The following is a 20146-nucleotide window of genomic DNA, read 5'->3' on the forward strand; positions in this document are numbered from 1 at the left end:
GCAGAGTTTTCAGCTACTGCTTTCTGGCAGTGTGTTGCGTCTTTTTTAGGCGGCATGTCGACCAGTCTTTATCGTAGTCGATGCAGATCTGAAGGGCTGTTGAACAGTTTAGTAAAGAGGCAGGGTGTCGCGTTAATTGTTGGAAAATAAGAAGAAAAGTGCGGAGCTGAGAAGAGTGCGTCCTACTCCATCAGTGTACACGAGCGCCCCCCAGAGGGTGAAATAATTATTGAACACATAATGTATTTTCTTAGTAAATATATTTCTAAAGGTGCTATTGGCATGAAATTCTCAGCAGATATGCGTAACAACCCATCCAATCCACACGTGCAAAGAAATCAAAGCATAGATGTCCTTAAATTAACTTTTGTGTAATAATTAGAAGTGACACAGGGAAAATGTTTCTAGTGTTGAACATACTTACTAAAATTTATTTGATCTTCTGTTTAAAAACCTTTGTTGGTGGCGACATCTTCAAGGTGCCTCCAGTATGGAGAAATTAGTCACATGCATCGCTCAGGTGTGATTTTGGCCCATCTTTCATCAAAAATAGTCTTCAAATCCTGAAGGCTCCATTCTACAAACTCTAAGTTTTAGTTCTTCATAGATTTTCAGTTGGATTTGGGGTAGGTGGTTGGCTGGGCCATTATAGCAGCTTTACCTTCTTTGAAACCAATTAAGAGTTTCCTTGGCTGTTTGGGATCATTGTCTTGCTGAAACATCCACCCTCATTTCATTTTCATCATTCTGGCAGACGGCAGCTGGTTTTTATCAGGAATGTCCTGTTGCATTTTTTCAATCCTCCTTCCTTCAATTATATTAAGGGTGCAAGTGCCCTGTGCTGAAAAATAGTGATACACTATGATGCTCCCACATCCAAAGGACCTCCAAACATGGTGTAAATTATGGCATCCAAACATGGCATTTTAACATGGCTTGTCTAAATATTTTTCATCAAACTTTGAATCATGCTGTTTCTTCAGCAATGGAGTCTTAAGTAGTCAGTGTGCATACAGGCCATGGTGGTTGAGTGCATTACTCATAGTTTTCTTTGAAACAATTATACCTGCTGTTTTCAGGTCTTTCTGTAGCTCTTCACAAGTAGTTGTTGGATCTTGGATAACTCTTCTGATAATTCCTTTCACTCTTCTGTCTGAAATGTTGTGGGGAGCACCTGGTCATTGTCAGTTTATGTTGAAATGATGCTCTTTTTAATTCTGGAATAAGGCTCTAACACTGCTCACTGGAACCTTCAGTAGTTTAGAAATTCTTCTGTAGCCTATACCATCAGTATGCTTTGCAGCAATAGCGTTGTGAAGGTCTTGAGAGAGCTCATCAGTGATACACAAAATTAGATATTTCTTGTGTGATACCTTGGTAATGAGACACATTTTTATAATCCATCATTTGGGACTCCATCATGTTAATTTGCACCAAGTGGCAAAATTGCTTTGTAATTACCATGATCTTCCAAGTCTTTTTACACCTCCATTGCTTTGTGTGTTCAATACTTTTTCCCTGTGCCATTTCTCATTGTCACACATAATTCATGCCCCTCAATGGATGATTTCTTTGTATGTGGATTGGATGAATTGTTACTGACATCTGGTGATAATTTCATGTCAACAGCACCAAATAGAAATTTATTTACTTAGAACATTGGTGATGTGTTCAATGTCTTTTTCTTTTGCTGTTGTAAATGAAAAGAAGTTGTTGCTTTGAATATAAAAGAAAGCTGGTGATGAAAGCCAATATGGAAGAAATATGATCTCTCTGCAATTATAGGGAACAAATCAGAGTTAGCATTAGAGCTGTAATAATATGGGTTCCACTCAACTCAGTTTAATCCTCCTGTGTTACCCATCTGTGAGGTTTCAGTACTATTAAGAAGACAATCTACCTGTGTGAAAGTAAAGTTTAGGTAGCTCCTGTAAATTGTGGTGACACATGGCATTGAAGAAAAAGTCAAATCACCTCCATCTAATTTAGGGTTGCAAAGGGTGAAGTGTATCACAGTTGACATTAAGTGTACACCTGGATAGGTCACCAGTCTTCCAGGGCTAATACAGAGCGATAAGATAATCATATACGCTCACTTTTTGCCACCTATCTTTGGAATTTTGCTTTGTGACATTGTATTTATTTTTATTGCGATAGGCTGATTTTACTTCATTTAATTGCTGTGACCTTATTTTCCGAACACTCTCATTTTGCGAAACCAACCTTTAAAAATATATATTATAAAATTCCAGACTCTTCATTGCAAAGAGTGAAAAAGAGTACAAAGAGAAAGACATCCAGACATGTAATTCTCTGGATTTAAAATACCCTGGTAAGTGCTATATGTTCAAACCAGTATCATGCATATCAGTAATTTTTATCAGTTCTAAAACAAAATAATTTGAATATAAAAAACCTTTAAGACAGTAACTCAAATCCAACCAAATTTAATTCAAAAGTGACTTGAGAATTCTATACAGGTTTTAGTGGCTTTTATTTTCAGTGGTAATCAGTGGAAAAGTCTGAAATCTGACCTGATAGTTTTCAGTTTACAGTGTGCACTCTTGAAGCCAACAGACAGAAGCTTCACTCCTGAGTCCCCCAGGTTGTTGTTACTCAGGTCCAGCTCTCTCAGACTAAAGGATGAGGATCTGAGAAGTGAAGACAGAGCTTCACAGCTTCTCTCTGAGAGGTTACAGCCACTCAGTCTGAAAAACAATGATATTTGTGATCAAATGAAATCACTTAATGTTGAACCTAGAAAAGAAAAACAAAGTATACACTACAGTTCACGATTAACTAAAATAAATTAGTCTGAAATTTGTCAGATATAAAACACTTCAAATTTGCCCAATAAAAACAGAGCTATGCCTATATAATTAAATCTAAACCAGTGAGGAGCTGGTAGAGTTAGTCATACTTGTGTAGTACCCACTGGCACAGACACACTAGGCAGAGTCTGTGTTTTGTTTTGTTCTGTTCTATTCTGTTCAGGTAAGTAGAAAAAACATTTTAAACAGACACAGATAGGTCCATATTTACTTACAGAGCTTTGCTGGAAGCTTTGACTACTGGCAGCAGCCTCAGAAGAGCCTCCTCTGAAGCAGAGTATTTCTTCAGGTCAAACACATCCAGATCTTTTTCTGATGACAATAAGATGAAGACCAGAGCTGACCACTGAGCAGGAGACAGTTTTTCTGCAGAGAGATGTCCTGATCTCAGGGACTTTTGGATCTCCTCTACCAGAAAATGATCATTCAGTTCATTGAGACAGTGGAACAGGTTGATATTTTTCTCTGTAGACAAATTCTCACTGATCATCTTCTTGATGTACTGAACTGTTTCCTGATCCATCTGTGAGCGTCTTCCTGTCTGTGTCACCAGGCCTTGTAGGAGAGTCTGATTGTGTTCCAGTGTCATACCCAGGAGGAAACGAAGGAACAAGTCCAGGTGTCCATTTGGACTCTGTAAGGCCTTGTCCACAGCACTCTTGTAGAAGTTTTTATCTGTTTCAGAGTGATGGGATGTTTTTTGTTGCTCCTTAAGCAAGTTGACTCTAGAGTTGATGAAGGTCAGATGGACATGAAGAGCAGCAAGAAACTCCTGAGCACTCAGGTGGACAAAGCAGAACACCTTGTCTTGGTAGAGTCCTCTCTCCTCTTTAAAGATCTGTGTGAACACTCCTGAGTACACTGAGGCTGCTGTGATATCGATGCCACACTCTGTCAGGTCTGATTCATAGAAGATCAGGTTTCCTTTCTGCAGCTGATCAAAAGCCAGTTTTCCTAGAGACTCAATCATCTTCCTGCTCTCTGGACTCCAGTGTGGATCTGTCTCAGCTCCTCCATCATACTTGACCTTCGTCACTTTAGCCTGAACCACCAGGAAGTAGATGTACATCTCAGTCAGAGTACTGGGCAGCTTCTCTCGCTCTCTGGTTTTCAGTACATCCTCCAGAACTGTAGCAGTGATCCAGCAGAAGACTGGAATGTGACACATGATGTGGAGGCTTCGTGATGTCTTGATGTGGGAGATGATTTTGCTGGCCTGCTCTTCTCTGAATCTCTTCCTGAAGTACTCATCCTTCTGTGGGTCACTGAACCCTCTGACCTCTGTCACAATGTCAAAGCATGTTGGTGGGATCTGATTGGCTGCTGCAGGTCGTGTGGTTATCCAGAGGCGAGCAGAGGGAAGCAGTTCCCCCCTGATGAGGTTTACAAACAGCACATCCATTGAGGTGGACTTTCGAGGGTCAGTTAGGATTTTTGTTTTGTTGAAGTCCAGAGGAAGTCGACACTCATCCAGACCATCAAGAATAAACACAACCTGGAAGTCTTCAAAGTTGGAGATTCCTGCTTGTTTGGTTTCAGTAAAGAAGTGATGAATAAGTTCCACCAAGCTGAACTTTTCCTCTTTCAGCACATTCAGCTCTCTGAAAGTGAATGGAAATATGAACTGGATGTCCTGGTTGGCTCTGTCTTCAGCCCAGTCCAGACAGAACTTCTGGGTTAAGATTGTTTTCCCAATGCCAGCCACTCCCTTTGTCAGCACTGTTCTGATTGGTTTATCTGTTCCAGCCGAGACTTTAAAGATGTCTTCTTGTCTGATTGCTGTTTCTGGTCTGTCTGGTTTCCTGGATGCTGTTTCAATCTGTCTGACCTCATGTTCTTCATTGAACTCTGTAGCCTCTCCCTCTGTGATGTAGAGCTCTGTGTACATCTGATTCAGAAAAGTTGTGTTTCCTGCTTTAGCGATCCCTTCAAACACACACTGGAACTTCTTTTTCAGAGTAGATTTGAATTTATGTTGAAAATCTGGAATAAATATTTCTGAACACACACAACAAATACATTTAATGATGGAAATTTAGTAAATATCCCTACATTTTCTTGCCTAAGGAATAGATTTTTTAATGTATGTTGGGCAATCTCTTGATACAACTGATTCAATTTCCCGTTCATACAGCAGCTTAAATCTTATAAAGACATCCTCTTACTGCTCTGCAGACAGTCAGCCAGTTCTCCTTGCTTCAGTTCCCTCAGGAAGTGCAGTGTGATTTTCACAAATGCTTTCCTGTACCTGGTTTCCTCTTTATCTCCACCCTTTAAAACCCCCTCATCCTCTTTTTGGCTCCCTAAGGATTCTGGGTAAACTGGACTCAGAACCTTCTGGATCTTCTTCAGCTCATTCTTCACAAAGGTGATGATGTTATCCTCCAGCAGCTGGAACAGAAGACGATATGAATAATCCATCCAGACTGAAATCATTGAACAAAACCTCAGATCCATGATGGATACATTAACAATTCAGTGGTCTATAAAGTGCAGTATGGAGATCACAGTGAATAGAAATGATGTAAGAGCAGTTGTTCTACATGTACAGACCATAAATACAGAGTCCAAATGTGCTTGTTGCTGCTTGGCAGGTTGACCACTGGAAACCTTTGAACTCTCCTGGTCCACTCTATGAAGAATCATGAAGAATTAGTTCACATTATTACTTTCCACACAGAGATAAATACAAGCTAAAGGACACAAGATGTTTTGATGTTTCTCTTGGTGTTTCGTAATATGGAGATCCTTCTCTCTGACATTTGAGAAGATCAGATCAGATGAGAAGTATGAAGAGTTTTATTTTTGAATTTGGTTTATTTTTATTTTTACATTACATTTTTAAATTTTAAAGCCAAAGCAATACCCTACTCTTTTGTGAAGTACATCTCATGAGACAAAGAACTTTGTGAACATTATTCCCAGATCTTATCATCCATCTTCATTATTGTCCTTTTTGACAGGTGTTTGTGGATGAGGTCAAGTCAGAGTCAAAAATAATGGCTGTTATGCTTAAAGGAAGAAATAGTTAATCTATTTGACATTTTTAGCACTTAAAAATGGGTTACCCTTCCAAAGTGAACCAAATTTCTCACTAATTAGAAATTGATTTAACTTCAAACAATTTGCAATATAAAAAAGAGCCATAACTCATAACAATCACCCTGTGAACCTGTCATAAAATAATGTAATTAATTTTAAACAGTTGTATAAAAATGTCCGAGACATTGGCTACAAGCTTATGTACTTTTTGCATGATTTTAGGTCAGTTATGTTAATACAATATGTAAAACTGACACTTAGCTTCTTCACAGTAGAAATGCATCAAAAATATTCATTCTTCAATCTTTGACTGCTGTGTTTAAGGGAAAAACACACAGCTTTATATATGAACATAAAAGTGTGTGAAAAAGAGCTGAGCTGTGACATTAAACGAGTTGGAAATTTTTTTCAGAGAAAACAGTTCAACCTAAGTGAGTAGGAACATTTACCTCTCTGCAGCAGAAGTATTTTCTTTAAAATGAAGAATATGCTTCTTTGACCTGTCGCTTTTTAAGGACACACAGCTGTGTTCAGGTTTCTGATGCATCCTGACAGAGAAAAAAACCCAAAGCACACGTTAGGGTTAAGTTTTAAATTCTGTAAATAATTGTGAAACTAAAATAGTTTTGTATAAACTAGAAGAAAACAAATTACAAACACGATGAATATGATGGAGCAAACTACAGTAGATGTAATAAATCATCCAAAATTCAAATTATTGTATTCAACAATTTGTCCTCTGAAATATTTTTTCAGTATGAGACATACTTACTCTGTCTCAGATAGATGTCTTTGTTTCAAATCAATATTAAAATCTTTTGATGCATCACTCTTCAAGGACACACAGCTGGGTTCAGGTCCAGGTTGGTTCCTGTGAATAATGATGGAGCAGTGATGTGAGTGCTGAGCTGCTGTGACATGGAGAAGAGTCATGGACAGTTAGAGATGGTCATCTCACCTCTGAGCTTTGGTCTGGCTCTCATGTTCCCCACACAGAGTGGTTTTAGAGGGAGGGACTCCCTCCTCTCTGTCCTCACACTGATCCATGCTGCTGAATTCACATCCACATCAGCTCACACACACTTTCTACCTTCACCTGCAGAGGAAACACAAATCATTCATGTGCACATCAATTGAAATCCCCCTTTCCATCATAAGTCCTGCCCAAATATCAGCTGCTTCTTTTCTGCTTCCTCTTAGTGTCAGCTGAACGCAGTCAGAAAGCAGTGTGAGGCAGAGGAAGCTGCCATCAGCTGCTCTACTTCCACTATCATTCCATTAGATGGAGACCTGAAGCTCACACGATGCATTCATTGACACATACTGACTCACTGTGACTGAAAGCTTAATATTCAGTCAGTTCAACACGTCTGAACAACATTTTAAAACATTTCCGCTGATCCATGACTCAAAGAGGATAAGCAGAGTTAAAAACTTCACTTTAATTATTCTTGTGTACTGTGCAGAGAACTGTACTGATTTGCTGTTAATACGACCCCTCTATCTAGTAGTGTATTGTGGGGAATAGAAATATTTTACTGCTATTAGTTGCTGCTATTTTTATAATCATCATTAACATTTCTGTATTAATAGTGATGTTGCATTTAGATGCATTCAGATGTTCAAATATATGGTTATAGCCTTTATTACAGGTCCAAAGAAGAACCATTTTAAACGGTTGAGTTGAATCTATAATTTAAATGTTATTAATGCTTTTATGATCTCTGTGTAGAGGGCAGAGACAGGAAAATACACTTTGTGCCAAAATGAGACAGGAAGTTATGTCTTTGAAGTTGCAGCTTTTGCAGAAGTGAAACCGAAAGCAGAGTGAGTGCAAGGGAAGAGCAGGGTGTTTATTATGCATACTGCGGATTAAGCCTTAAGTAGTTGTGGTAGACTGAAACAGTTGTTATATATTTTACATATAAGTCAAGATCATTACACACAGGATGGCCTTAGCCTGGTTGCCTAAGTTGAGGTCAACTAAGGTGCAGAGAGCAGATGCACACTCTGTGCACGCACAGACAGACAAATAGTGAGAGGTCATGACACGTACGCAGTACACAGCATGCACGCGCCCTCGCACGTGTACGCACAGACACACATACACACACACTGTTAGGGTGTAGGTGAAAGTTGACTGATGAAGCAGTAGATGCACGATGCGAGAGCTGAGCTGGCTTACGGGAAACCACCGGGGAGAAGATGGAAGCCAGTGTACTTTTTAATTGTGCCTTAAGTTGTCAAATAGAACATTTGTGGTTTTGAAGCTGATGTATGTGATGACGCAATGAGGGGGCGTCACTAAATATACTCTGATGCATATAAAACTGTATTTTGATGTTAGGAGGATGAGATTGTGGGGCTGTCTGCTTACAGAGTCCGCTCATTCTCCCACGCGTGTCATTTCATTAAAATCATCGTCTTTACCCTTTGGACCAGTGTGGTTACTTGCATTCCTCCTGTGTTTCCTTCCCTATATTTTTGAACCTTAACAGTATCTAGTAGTAATTGCTAGTATTAAAGTAGACAGCCAAACATTGATGTTACTAACAATTATCTACATTATCAATTAATTATCAGTTTATAGGTTTTAATTTATGATTTTTTAAATAAAATGTCTAAGTTTGAAGCTGAATGGAGTGTCCATCTGTTCACAGACTATGGATTAATCATCTGATCACTGCTCTATAATCATTCCTCCATATTTCTCTCCAATGTATGTCAGCATGGACAACACGCCGACGTCACATAAACACTGACACCTCTGATCATGTTAGTTAAACACTGCACATTAGCAAAAACTTCATCTATAGTTAAACAAGAGTGAACATGGTTTAAGTGTTTGATGAATAAAATACATAACTTGAATAAACTCACACATTATAACAAACCATTTTATTTTAGGACTGAATCAGCAGCACACTTTTGTTTTTGACTTTAATGGTGAGACTACAGTTTTTTTCCGGGAAACAAAAACCAACAAATTCAGTATCTGAATTAAACATCTGAATCTGATGTGACCGAGTTCTGACTGATGGTTTCTGATTCTCCTCCTGCTAAAGGCTCACAGTACACAGCTTTCCTGCATTCACATGAACAGGACTAACCTTGGCACTAATCTGACTTTCGGACATTTCAGAGTTTCTTTGCTGCTAAGAAACAAATGCAGAAAAATTATGAACAATAATCTGTTCATTCACTCACACTCATGATTTTAAAAAAGCTAAATATTCACAGCAAAACAGTTGAAGAAAAAGAAAAACCTCCCTTTAATGAAGACAAATCAAATAAAGAGTTCCACTAAAAACCTTTATTTAAAGACAGTTTTTTACTGTTTGCATACAAACTGATGTATGTGTCTGTTCAAGTTGTATCTTGTCATTTAATGGTGTATGTGCATAGGACACGCCTTCATTGCCTCACTTGTAAACATGCTGTCTGACTGGTCAGACTGGGGCGTCAGTTCACATACCGACGTGTGAAGACATGAAACCTTCTTCTAACTCTGACATAAAATGGCTCAAAGTTTGTGACAAAGGAGGGAAAACACAGTCTGTAGATGATTGTTAGACTGTTTTAATGAAGCTACTAAATGAAGCATAAATGTGTTTATCCCATCAACTCAGTATGTTAGCAGAGTCTGTATGAGTCTATGAATGAGACTAAACAAACTAAAAGAAAATGGGAGGGTTTTTGTCAGAGCTGTGGCATTATTTACACACATACTGAGAATCCTTTCAGAGAGCTAAAAAACAACAACTAAAGGTTGATTTAACCTTTGACCTTGGGGAGGAAGTGCACTGTAAAAGTAGTAACTAGCAGTTGTTAATCTCAGTAAAGTTTTCAAATTAATCAGACTCAATAATATAGATTTGATAACTGTTGATCTCTGATCTGAAACAACACCAAAGAAGATCAGGTTTGCAGCATAAGTTGCCATGGCAACATGGCCTGGTGAGAGGTAATCTGTCTTTGCAGTACAGAAATCACAGGGTTAACAACAAAATTACCTGAATGAGATCAAACCTGATGCGTGTTCAGACGTGTTCCAGAACGACTCTCAACAAGTTGTGAGTAACAGGAGGACCAGGATGGACTGTTTCTCTGTCTGCAGCGTCTCTCTGCAAAAAATGAGCCAACAGATAAACTACAGCTGATTATTTCTGCCACATTATTTCTCCTCACAGCTCCAGCATTACAATTTTCAACCATATATATGTTATAAAGCTCACACACACACATGTTGTGCATAATTTCAGTCATACATGCATAGATAACACACTCAGAAAAGTAAACTGTAGCCATGGTTACATACATATGATCTGTCTTAGATTGCTGGTGACAAACAGCAGAGACGTTTTTTTATGTAAAGACGTGGCTCAATGAACCCACCAACCAGTAAAACAGCTGACTGTGAGCACACAATATTCTCGACACATTTGCATTTGTCTTGCAGTGTTCAAGTAGGGTCATGCTTTAAAGAGGATGTAAAACATTATATATACAGGATAATGGACATCATGGAGCCCTGTTCTAAAAATAGTCAGATTTTTCCATGTTGATGAATTAAAGCAATCCCTGGGCTTTGATCAGTGGGTTTTGGTCAGCGATTGTTGATCAATGGTCTTGGTAATTTGCATAATTATGATTAAGGAACTGACCTCACAGCCCATTGTTCCTTCAGTGGGCTGGTTTCAGTCATTATGCAAATGTACTGTTTATAAGGTTTGGGGAAACCTGCAGTCAGCTGAGACTGAAGAAGTCACTTGGATGAGTGACGAAACATTTCTCCCACAAAACGCTACGTCCAGATGAACAGATTCAACTTTTGGAGATTTGCAATATAATTGGACTCTTATGTATATACTGCCACGCTTGTAAAGGGGGTAGAATTTATGATTTATTATTTAGAATTCATATTAGTGTTGTACTGTCTTGTTTATTTCTGCCTATTTTCCTTTCTTACTTTGACTGACAGAGCTCTGCACAAGAACTGCAAAGTGCATTGACTGCTGGTTTATGCACACATGGCAAATAAAGAATCTTCTACCTTAAATTTAAAGTTTTTACAACTTTACAATTTATCTTGTGGTAGGACAGAATGTGACATCACCAAGTAAGTTGCTTGATTGCTCTTAACATACTTCCATTGGTTTATGTTAGCTAACTATTCACAGAACTATCTGGGACCATAGGCTTTATATAGCACTTCATGAATGGTGACAGTATGGAGGAGAGCTTGTTTGAGTCTGGTGCACCTGTGGTTCACCAGACCGACAAACTGGAATCAGACGCAGATTTTTATTGTTTGTTTTGACAGATTGATGGTAACAGTGCTCATCTTGAAGACGGTCTTTGAGGAGGCAATTAACTAGGATGTCAATGCTTGGATTTCAAAGACAAAATTCAGTAGGCGAGTAAGCTTAAAGCACTGAGATACAATCTTTATCATCAACTGTATGAATGAGGAAATGAGACACAGCTCCTTCAAGCTCAGCAGGAGGGACAGAGTCAAAGAAACTCCTACTGTGATGAAATAAAATTTGTGACTGATATGGATTTATCTTTAAATGGTTTGGGTAATAAAAAGAAAGATACAAGTTTACTATAAATTTTGTTGGGTGTAATTTAATCTAGTCTCTAAGTGACTTCTCTGTCTGTGTGTAAATAGTCAACATTACTTTCTGTTAGAGGAGAGCAAACTGTTTGTGTCGTAGTATTTTTTTAAACAGAAACTACATGCTGAATATGTTTGGAGGATAAATCTATGTTAAATAATAATTGATGTTGTTACCTCTAAAATTTTTCCAGGTTTTGTGCCAAGAGGTAATTTTATTTAAATTATTAGAAGTAGCTTTTTGGTCTGTAATATGTGAAACATGAAATGTATCCCTCATGAATGATGTCATACCTGAGCAACAAACAGCCTTCCTGTCCTAAGGCAGAAGTTTCAGTATCAGTTTTTGGAAATGTGAGTCTTCTATATATTACATTTATCCAGGTAAAAAGTCTCAGTGACATTAAAAATATCTTTTTTAAAGAGTGACAAGGCCAAGAGGGCAGCAGAATTTACAACAAATATAACAACAGTTTTGTAAGGTACTGGATTGATTCAACTTTAGGTACAATAACAGAACATTTCTTTATTATACCTATAACCTCTTTGTACAGCCTGTTCACTGAAGCCTATTTACCTTCACAATAGGTAAATATATTAAAAAAATATAGAAATATTGGAAATCAGCTTATCCTGAAACTAGAGCTGAACTTTTTGTACAGACATTACAGAGAAGAAACAAACAGTAAAGTTTCTAAAGACTAACGATTAAATGAGGAAACAAAGTGAACTTACAGTTTGTTCAGCACAAAGAATTTCCACTCCACACCTGACACTAAACACAGATAGACAGGTGAGCTGTTAAGCTTTTCAGTTTGAGTTTCACTTTAACCTGAAAGGGGGCAGGACTTGAAGCGGGTGGGAGGGGCTCAGCAGGAGTAGCATTATACTACAAGCTCAAACTCATTTTACATCAATAGAGACAGCTCACTTTGATCTTAAACATGCCAGACCAGTGAAACGCTCCTTTCTGTCAGTGTAAAAAAATCACATATTTATCTGTTTTTCTACATGATGAAGAAAAAAGCTGCTGATAGAGAAAGAAATCTGTCAGCATGACTCATTTTTAAATTGTAAGAAATGTGTAAAATTACCCAGACTCTCAACTTTTTTTAGCTGTATTTGTCAAAAAAAAAAATATAATTTCTTTAGTAAAAATGAAAAGATAGAAACTTTTCTGGCATTTAATTGTTTATTGGCTAATTACTTTGTGTAGTATGAATGAAGGGAGGTTTTGTCAGTAGGAAAATGGCTGAAAACACAAACAGGTATCGATTTAGCCATTTCCTAAATTCTGCACTTAGCTTTGCAGTCTGCAGTATCATTGAAATGCAGTCAGATGCTGCTCATTTTGTTTTCAAAAACTGAAAATTTTATGAAATCTTATGCCTTATGTTTGACACAGCTGATCTATATTTATTTCTAATTTAAATTATTAATGACACATTAAATTAATCATTAAATGACATATGTAATTAAGTCATATTGGCACTCTTGGCCCTGCAGCTGTATTCATGAATATATTTTATCTGTCAAGCTTATATACCACCGACAACACACAGCTGAATAACCCCCATTGACTGAACCCCGGACTTAATTTACTTCTATATACTTCTTTATTTCCTGATGTTCACATGTTGTATACTTGCTACTTGTGTTTGAATTAAAACTAATGGAAAGGGCATTTTCACCACAGCATGTTGATCAATACTGAAGACTGATGTCCAACCTGCTCAAGAAATGATTCAAGGATCAGTTTTTTCAATTGTTATTCAACTGTAATCTAAACACCAGCTGTCTGTTAGAGGTTTTAGGAGTCTTTATGTGACAGGTGATTATAAGTACAATAAAAATGAAATTATCTGAACTTTGTGTTTTTTGTTCAATAAAGAGTAAATGCAAAAACTGAGTTTAAAAAAATCTCCATTTACGGTGATTCAAAACGCCGTTTACGTGTGGATGAAGAATAAAGAGTTCGTCACGCAACGTCAAAGGTATGTGCCTTTTTTCACGTCACGCTGTGCGCCATGTTATTGTTTACATGAGATGAATTTCTTAGGCTAATTTCTAAGTGAATGGTACTCATGGACATTGATGTCCATAATCTATGTGTCAATATATAAAATATAGTCTAACGCAACACTGTTGTAGAAAGGATGAGATGAACACTTCAGTTTGATGCAGATCAAAATGGAATGAATGTGAGGTGGTTAAACTGGTATTACTGGTGCTCTGTGTTATCTGCATTTCCATCAGCATAAAAGAGACTCGGCAGCAGATAAGAATCAAGTAGAACAACATTCACTACTAAACGAATACATGCACAAACAGTTTGCTCTTCATTCAGTGGTTTTAGTACAGTAGGCTTTACACACTGTTTATATAAAACATGTTCCCCGACAATATAACCACTTAAAAGGTAAATATTCCTGTTTTGCAGTTAAAAAAGAAAAAATAAAGTTATGACTATATTACTGATGTTCATGACAGAAACAAAGACTTTATAGGCAGATCCCACTATTAGCCATTTTCTAGAGAATGAATTGGCCACAGGTGGTGATTTCATACCTGTTGAACTGAGCCTTTCAGAGTTTCAGAGTTTCTAACAAGCCTTTTATGGTTAAACTTAACAGTTACTCCCTGACTGAAATCTATTAAGGAGTATTAGGGCCACATAAAGAAAAAGAATAATTATCAACCATTTTAAGAAGTCGAAAATGTATTTCGAGCCAAAAGTGGAAATCTGGAGATTACAGTTATTTTAAGACAAACTGCCACGGTTGCTGAACTCTGAGTTAGTGAAATCATTCTTCAGTATGTGTTTTAGTAACAAGGAAATGATTCCTGTTTAACACATGAACACAGTCTGCTGTTCAGTACAAGGAAATTTGAAAGATCGGTGTGAAAGTTGTGTCTGGTCAGAGTCAAAAACAGAAACTCAGAAGAGTTTATTTGAATTTACTGCACCTCAGACACACAGTCCTGCAGCCTCACATACTGGGGTCTACTGGTAAGGTAGTCAGCAATTATAATGATGTAAAGCTCAGACAGATCACTGGCTCTGTCTTTATGATGATGTTTTTGATTAATCATTGACCAATGATGTTAAAGACAGTCTCTGGGGAGCCATGTGTGATCTAACTGTGATTTAAATGAGCTCTGATATCAACTATATCTATTAGGAAGTCACTGACAGTTGCTTCAGACTCAGGTGGAGTGAAGGAGTCAGAGAGAAACTCTGAGAGTGAAGAAATAAAAATGTGTTTTGAGATATAATCATCTTTAAATGGTTTGAGTGATTGACAGACAGATCTAAGTTTAATATGATAACTTTTGGTCGGTCTAACCTCATCAGTTGCTGAATAACATGACTCTGAGGGTAAAACAGTCAACATTATTTCCTGGAGGTGAGCCAACAGATAGTGACACAATATTTTGTAACCAGAGGCCTACATGTTGAATCTATATGTAGACTTCAATAGATCTATAATCAATAACAATTCACAAAGTCCTCTGTGACCTCCTGTCCGTCAGTGTATAATTACCCCTCCAACTGAGCTCACGCCACATTTATTTGCTCCATGAGTGGGAGAGAAGTGGCTCCTCTCTGCTTCCTCCACAGACTGATGGAGGCAGGAAAAGCTGCCTTCAGTCATTATAAAGTGGATATACAGTAACAATGACAGAGTTCATCTTCTCCAAACATCACAGAGCAGAAACAGACAGCAACATTTCTGAAGACAAATTGTTTAAGAAGGAAACAAAGCAAACTCACAGTTTCTTGAAACTGTGCAGAAGAATAATCTCCTCCCAAACTCAACTGGACACTAAACACTACTGAGCTTCTTCCTGGAAGGAGGGAAGACACCTGAGGCAGGACAGGTGGGAGGGGCTCAGCAGGAGGAGCAGCCTATGACATTGAGGTACATCCTTCAAGGTTAAGTTTCTGAACACTAGACTTTCATGTGAAAAGTAAAGCTTCCCCCTTTTCCTCATTCCTTCCCTTTCAAAGTATTGTTTGAAGGTTCTCTAAATTCCACTCTCACAGGAGACACAATAACATTTCTACTCTTTCTCATTAAATCTGCCCTTTGATTTCCATCAAACTAACATGGTCAGGAAGTAGGCACATCTTTAAAAAAAAGCCTTGTCTGAGCTCTGAATGATACAGCCATGAGGACACTAAACAGACTTTGCTTTCACTCTGTGTCTGTGCACAAATAGAAAACATAAAATAAAGATCACTGTTTGCACTGAAAGCAGCGTGGCTGGTTCAACTGGTTTTATTCAAACTGTCTGAAGGTAGGTAGTTTTACTGTTGTATTATTGTTGTATTACTGTGTTATTCTTATGCTCAATCTAATCAAAGACAAGTTGTTGGATTTTAAGCATTCAGTAATGATTCTGGATGGAAATCAGAGATGGTAATATCATCAAGAGGTGTAAAATCGCACTGAATCTAAAAATGTGTGTTTAATGTTTAAGTGTTCAGATGTGACTGAGCTCTGATCTTTTAATTTTGACTCTCCTCTTGATTGATTTATTCTGTCTTACAGAAACCTGGTTACAGCAGGATGATTATGTTATTTTAAATGAATCAACACTCATGAATCATATTAACTGTCCTTGAAGAATATGCCGAGGAGGGGGGCTGGCAGCAATCCTCCACTTTAGCTTAACCATAGACCATAAAGCCTGACTTGCCCTTGACCCTAACATGCAAACCCCCCAGAACATCTGATACACCACAGTGCAGCTACCTACACTCTAAACCCACAGAGGTCAATTATCTCATCAATGCTGTTACGCTGGTGTGAAAAAAGTGTCTGCCCCTTACTGTACTTTCTGTATTTACTTTTCTTGCTCCCGTCACAGACACATCTGACCAATGGGTGCACTGAATATTGTCACATGGTTTGTGGGTTTTTTTGTTTTTTGTTTTTCCTTTGTGTGCCACCCTCAGCATGTTGAATCGCTAGGACACAACTCAACACCAACTCACTTTGGGGATTTGGGTCCGTAGGATGAGTCTACTCACAATAGCAATGGGAAGCCTTAAGGTGACACTGCTGTTGTCCTCCTGAAAGAAGACAAACAGGGTTAGTTAAGGTTAGCTCTTATGTAAGGTTAGTGAGGGAAACAAGAGGAAAACAAGACTGCTTCCATTACCTTCTCAAAGAGTCTTCTGTGACACAAAGGTCAGGAAAGTGCAAATGAAACTTTGTGAAGGAAGAGTTCACCCAGTGAAATACTTTGATGCATCTGTAGCATACTTTGTTTTAATTTGGTTTTGAATGCCAAGGTCAAAATTGTGTTATTACTCAATTAAAATAAAACTCAAAGCAAATCAAATTACAAACTGATGTTTATTTGTGTGAGTTCTTTCCTTACATATTTTCATTTGAGATTAATAAAGTATGCTGATTCTGATGATTCTGCTAAAGTCTGAATTTAAATTGATGGGGAGAAATTATTCAATATGCATGTTTACAGTGCATTCGCTTTCCAGTGCATTTAAACCTGCACTTCCTCTCTGTGTCCATATGAGGTCATTAAGCACTGGAGTAAATTTGCCCTAATGTCAGTGTTATTGTATTCAGAGAATTGTAGTTACTGAGGCACAGATGGTCAGAAGGGGACGGGGACGGGGGGGGGGGGGGGTGCCTTCCCTGCACCCTGGTGACACACCTGCACCCCAAGGCCCTGCATGTGTGGATCGGTGTGGTGGAGCGGGAAGAGGGAGGCAGTCGGGGATGGGGAGGCAAGGAAGGGAGGGGCAAGTCTGTCAAAAGAACTTCATGTTTTCAACATTCAACCACAAAGTGTGGGAGGAAAATCAGGTAAGGCTACTTCCTCAGCAACTTTCTTAAAGTTGCATTTTAAAGCAAACTTTTAGATTTGTTTGCAGCGTTAACTTCTTTTGGACCATTTTTTATTTTCTGTTATTATTATTATGGATTTGCCAAGCATCGACAGACTCAGGTCCGAGTCCCTGCTTCCTGCTGCTCTCCATCTATGAGTGTATGGTGTCTTCAGTGTCCTCTAGGTGGTGGTGCTTCTCTCCACAAAGTCATTTTAACAGCCCTTCAATGAACTGGCTCCTTGTCATGGATTAATTTAACAAGAGCCATCAGACTTGTGCCAAATGAATGAGAGAGAGTGATGACAAACATATCCACTAAATTACAAGATGATTATAACAAATGATCTCTCCAATTCATCATCATCATTGTCTTCAGAAAGGTGGTTTTGACCTTTTGACACAATCTGCAAATGATCATTTCATGTAGTCCTTATAAGAATAGTGACTCAAACATCAACACCTGAAGCGAGATATAATTAACACACAACACTTATTAACCAATTACTTAAGGAAACAGTAACTCTAAATCCCAAATCTATTTGCATCTCAGAAACCTAAATACTCACATACACACCCACACCCTTGTACTTCAACCCAAAATCAGAATCCTTTTAGTTAAAATAAAATAAGATAAAACATTGCAGGCCTATGTTGATGCTTACATGAGTTGTGGTCTGAAACAATGCGACTCTTTCACTTGCAAAGCAAGCAGGGCGGAAAAAAAGTCAGCATATAGTTTTACAACCTGCCTTGTAGTGAAACGGTGATGGACACCAGGAGGAGGCCATCGAAGAGAATGCTGATAGGGTACAGCGACAGCAACACAAATCCCACTGGAGAAAGTGGACATATGGGTTTGTGAATGCTCTACCAGAAAAATAGAATTCTAAGGATAGCCTCCTTGTCCTACACTTTAGTGAGCATACACAAATGTTTCTCAGTCCATTTACCTAATAGTCTAATTAGTCTTTTAAAATCATTTCAAGTTCACTTGACTTACAACATCATCACACAGTAACACATTAACATAGTAATATGCACAGCTACAGGTGGTACATCTGCTTACATTGCTAGCTGCTAATATGCTATTAGCATTATAATACCTTGAATTTAATACAAAAAGTTAAAAACAAATCTCATTAGTATTTTCCTCCAGATACCTTCAAAGTGCTTAATTCAATGGCAAACTCTGCATTCAACAAGATAATGTGCACTTATTATTTGGTATTAGCAGTTGTCATCCTACACGTTGTTGTACATCTGTCACGTTTCTTTCTCCACAACATGCAGCTGCTCTCTATGAGGTTGGTTTCAAATTCACCAACAATGAATACCAATAAACAAAAAAAGACTGACACATCACTCTAAAGTGCATAGAAAGAAATAACTATAATTTATGGTAATGGTGTCAATCTCTTTCTGTTGAAAGTTGTAAATTTCAGCCAAACCTGTGCTGCCTTACCTGTTGTGGGAGCCTTGTATTTAAATAAAGTCATTGGTTGAATAAATTGGCAGTCAAGTTTGGTGTACAACAAAATGTGCAATACAGCAAAACCATTTAGCTCAAAATTAATTAAACTATGATGAAGTGATAGTTATGGCTCTTCTCCATACAGCGGTATTTGTTCCTCCATAAGCCAGCAACACCTGCCAATGACAACTCGCACCTGCTGCTGATGAGCCCATTACCTGAGCCCTATTTAATAGTGTGGCTGAGCTGCAGTCAACGCTGGATCATTGTGTGGCAGCAGTCAGTGAACCCCAGCTTGGGCAATGTTATTGTGTCTCAGCAAGTAAGAAACTAATGGCTCTTTTTGGTCTTATGTTCAAGAAACTGTGGGAAAGCATGTGAAGGGAGTCAAGTGTGCACTTTGTAAATATTGCTGTGGAAGAAGAAATTTGGGCTCTACCGCAATGGGAGCAGGGAGATAACTGTTGAAAAGATCACATGTATTGTGTTTTCACCATCTTATTATTCTTTGTAAATAAATTCACTGTCTTCATTTGGTAGTCATGCGTTTGGGTCCTGCTTTTTTGAGAAATTTGACCTGTTTTGTTTTTGTTTTGTTTTGTTTTTTTATGTTTAATATGTTTATTTAATGTTTCAAAAGAAATAAAACCAACCCACCCATCACCAAAAACAAAGTTTTAAATTTTGTGCATAGTTTAAGTGCAACACTGTCTGAGAAATTAATAAAAGGACATTTTACTTTTACTCTCTTTTACTCTTTTCTCAGAATCTAAATCAATCAGACTAAGCTCTTTTATGTTTGGAGTAAAATTGACCCAGGAATCAAAACCTTCTAAAGATTACTGTCGTATAACTGCCATAACTTATTTAATTACTGTGAGTATTTGGGCTTACAGTGTGCTTGTTTCCAGCTCCATATTTTTATTCTTGGACTCTCCTAGAGTAGTTTTGCATGATTCAGTTTAAAATGATACTTCTTTAACTGATATTGGGCCTTGGTGTAGCTCCTCAGTTCCTCTCTAACTGAAACAAGCTGGCTTATTTCTTCCACATTTGAAGGCAACTTAAATAGAGGGCTCATTCACACCAACTCTCTGCATGTCCTGTTTAACTACATCCATTAATCTTCTCTGAGGTCCTACTCTTTTCCTTCTGTCTGGCAGCTTTGTCCAATACAGTATATCCACTATCCCTCCTCTGCACATGTCCAAACCATCTCAGCCTTGCCTTTCCACCTTTGTCTCCAAATGGCTCAACCTGAGCTGTCCCTCTGATATACTCATTTCTAATCTTGTCCATTCTGGTCACTCACAATGAAA

The 20146-nt window shown here is 38.0% G+C and overlaps 1 protein-coding gene and 1 long non-coding RNA gene across 2 annotated transcripts in view; both read right to left on the reverse strand.

Moving 5' to 3' along the window:
• LOC116321119 overlaps nt 1-5252 on the reverse strand; it is a 72810-nt gene extending 67558 nt beyond the window's left edge. Inside the window, exons 1-5 of the mRNA XM_039607042.1 lie at nt 4997-5252; nt 3859-3959; nt 3315-3669; nt 3047-3098; nt 2535-2708 (exon numbers count right to left, since the gene is read on the reverse strand). Of these exons, the coding sequence (XP_039462976.1) occupies nt 2535-2708; nt 3047-3098; nt 3315-3669; nt 3859-3959; nt 4997-5252 (938 nt within the window). The remainder of the gene's footprint in view (nt 1-2534; nt 2709-3046; nt 3099-3314; nt 3670-3858; nt 3960-4996) is intronic.
• A 1668-nt stretch (nt 5253-6920) lies between these two features.
• Nucleotides 6921-15319, reverse strand: LOC116321117. Its single transcript, XR_004199508.2, has 4 exons — nt 15269-15319; nt 12229-12268; nt 9887-9997; nt 6921-6969 (listed from the first exon to the last, which is right to left on the reverse strand). It is a non-coding gene; the product is annotated as an uncharacterized LOC116321117 (long non-coding RNA).
• Nucleotides 15320-20146: the final 4827 nt, after the last annotated feature.

Source organism: Oreochromis aureus, linkage group 23, assembly GCF_013358895.1.
Source record: "Oreochromis aureus strain Israel breed Guangdong linkage group 23, ZZ_aureus, whole genome shotgun sequence".
NCBI lineage: Eukaryota > Metazoa > Chordata > Actinopteri > Cichliformes > Cichlidae > Oreochromis > Oreochromis aureus.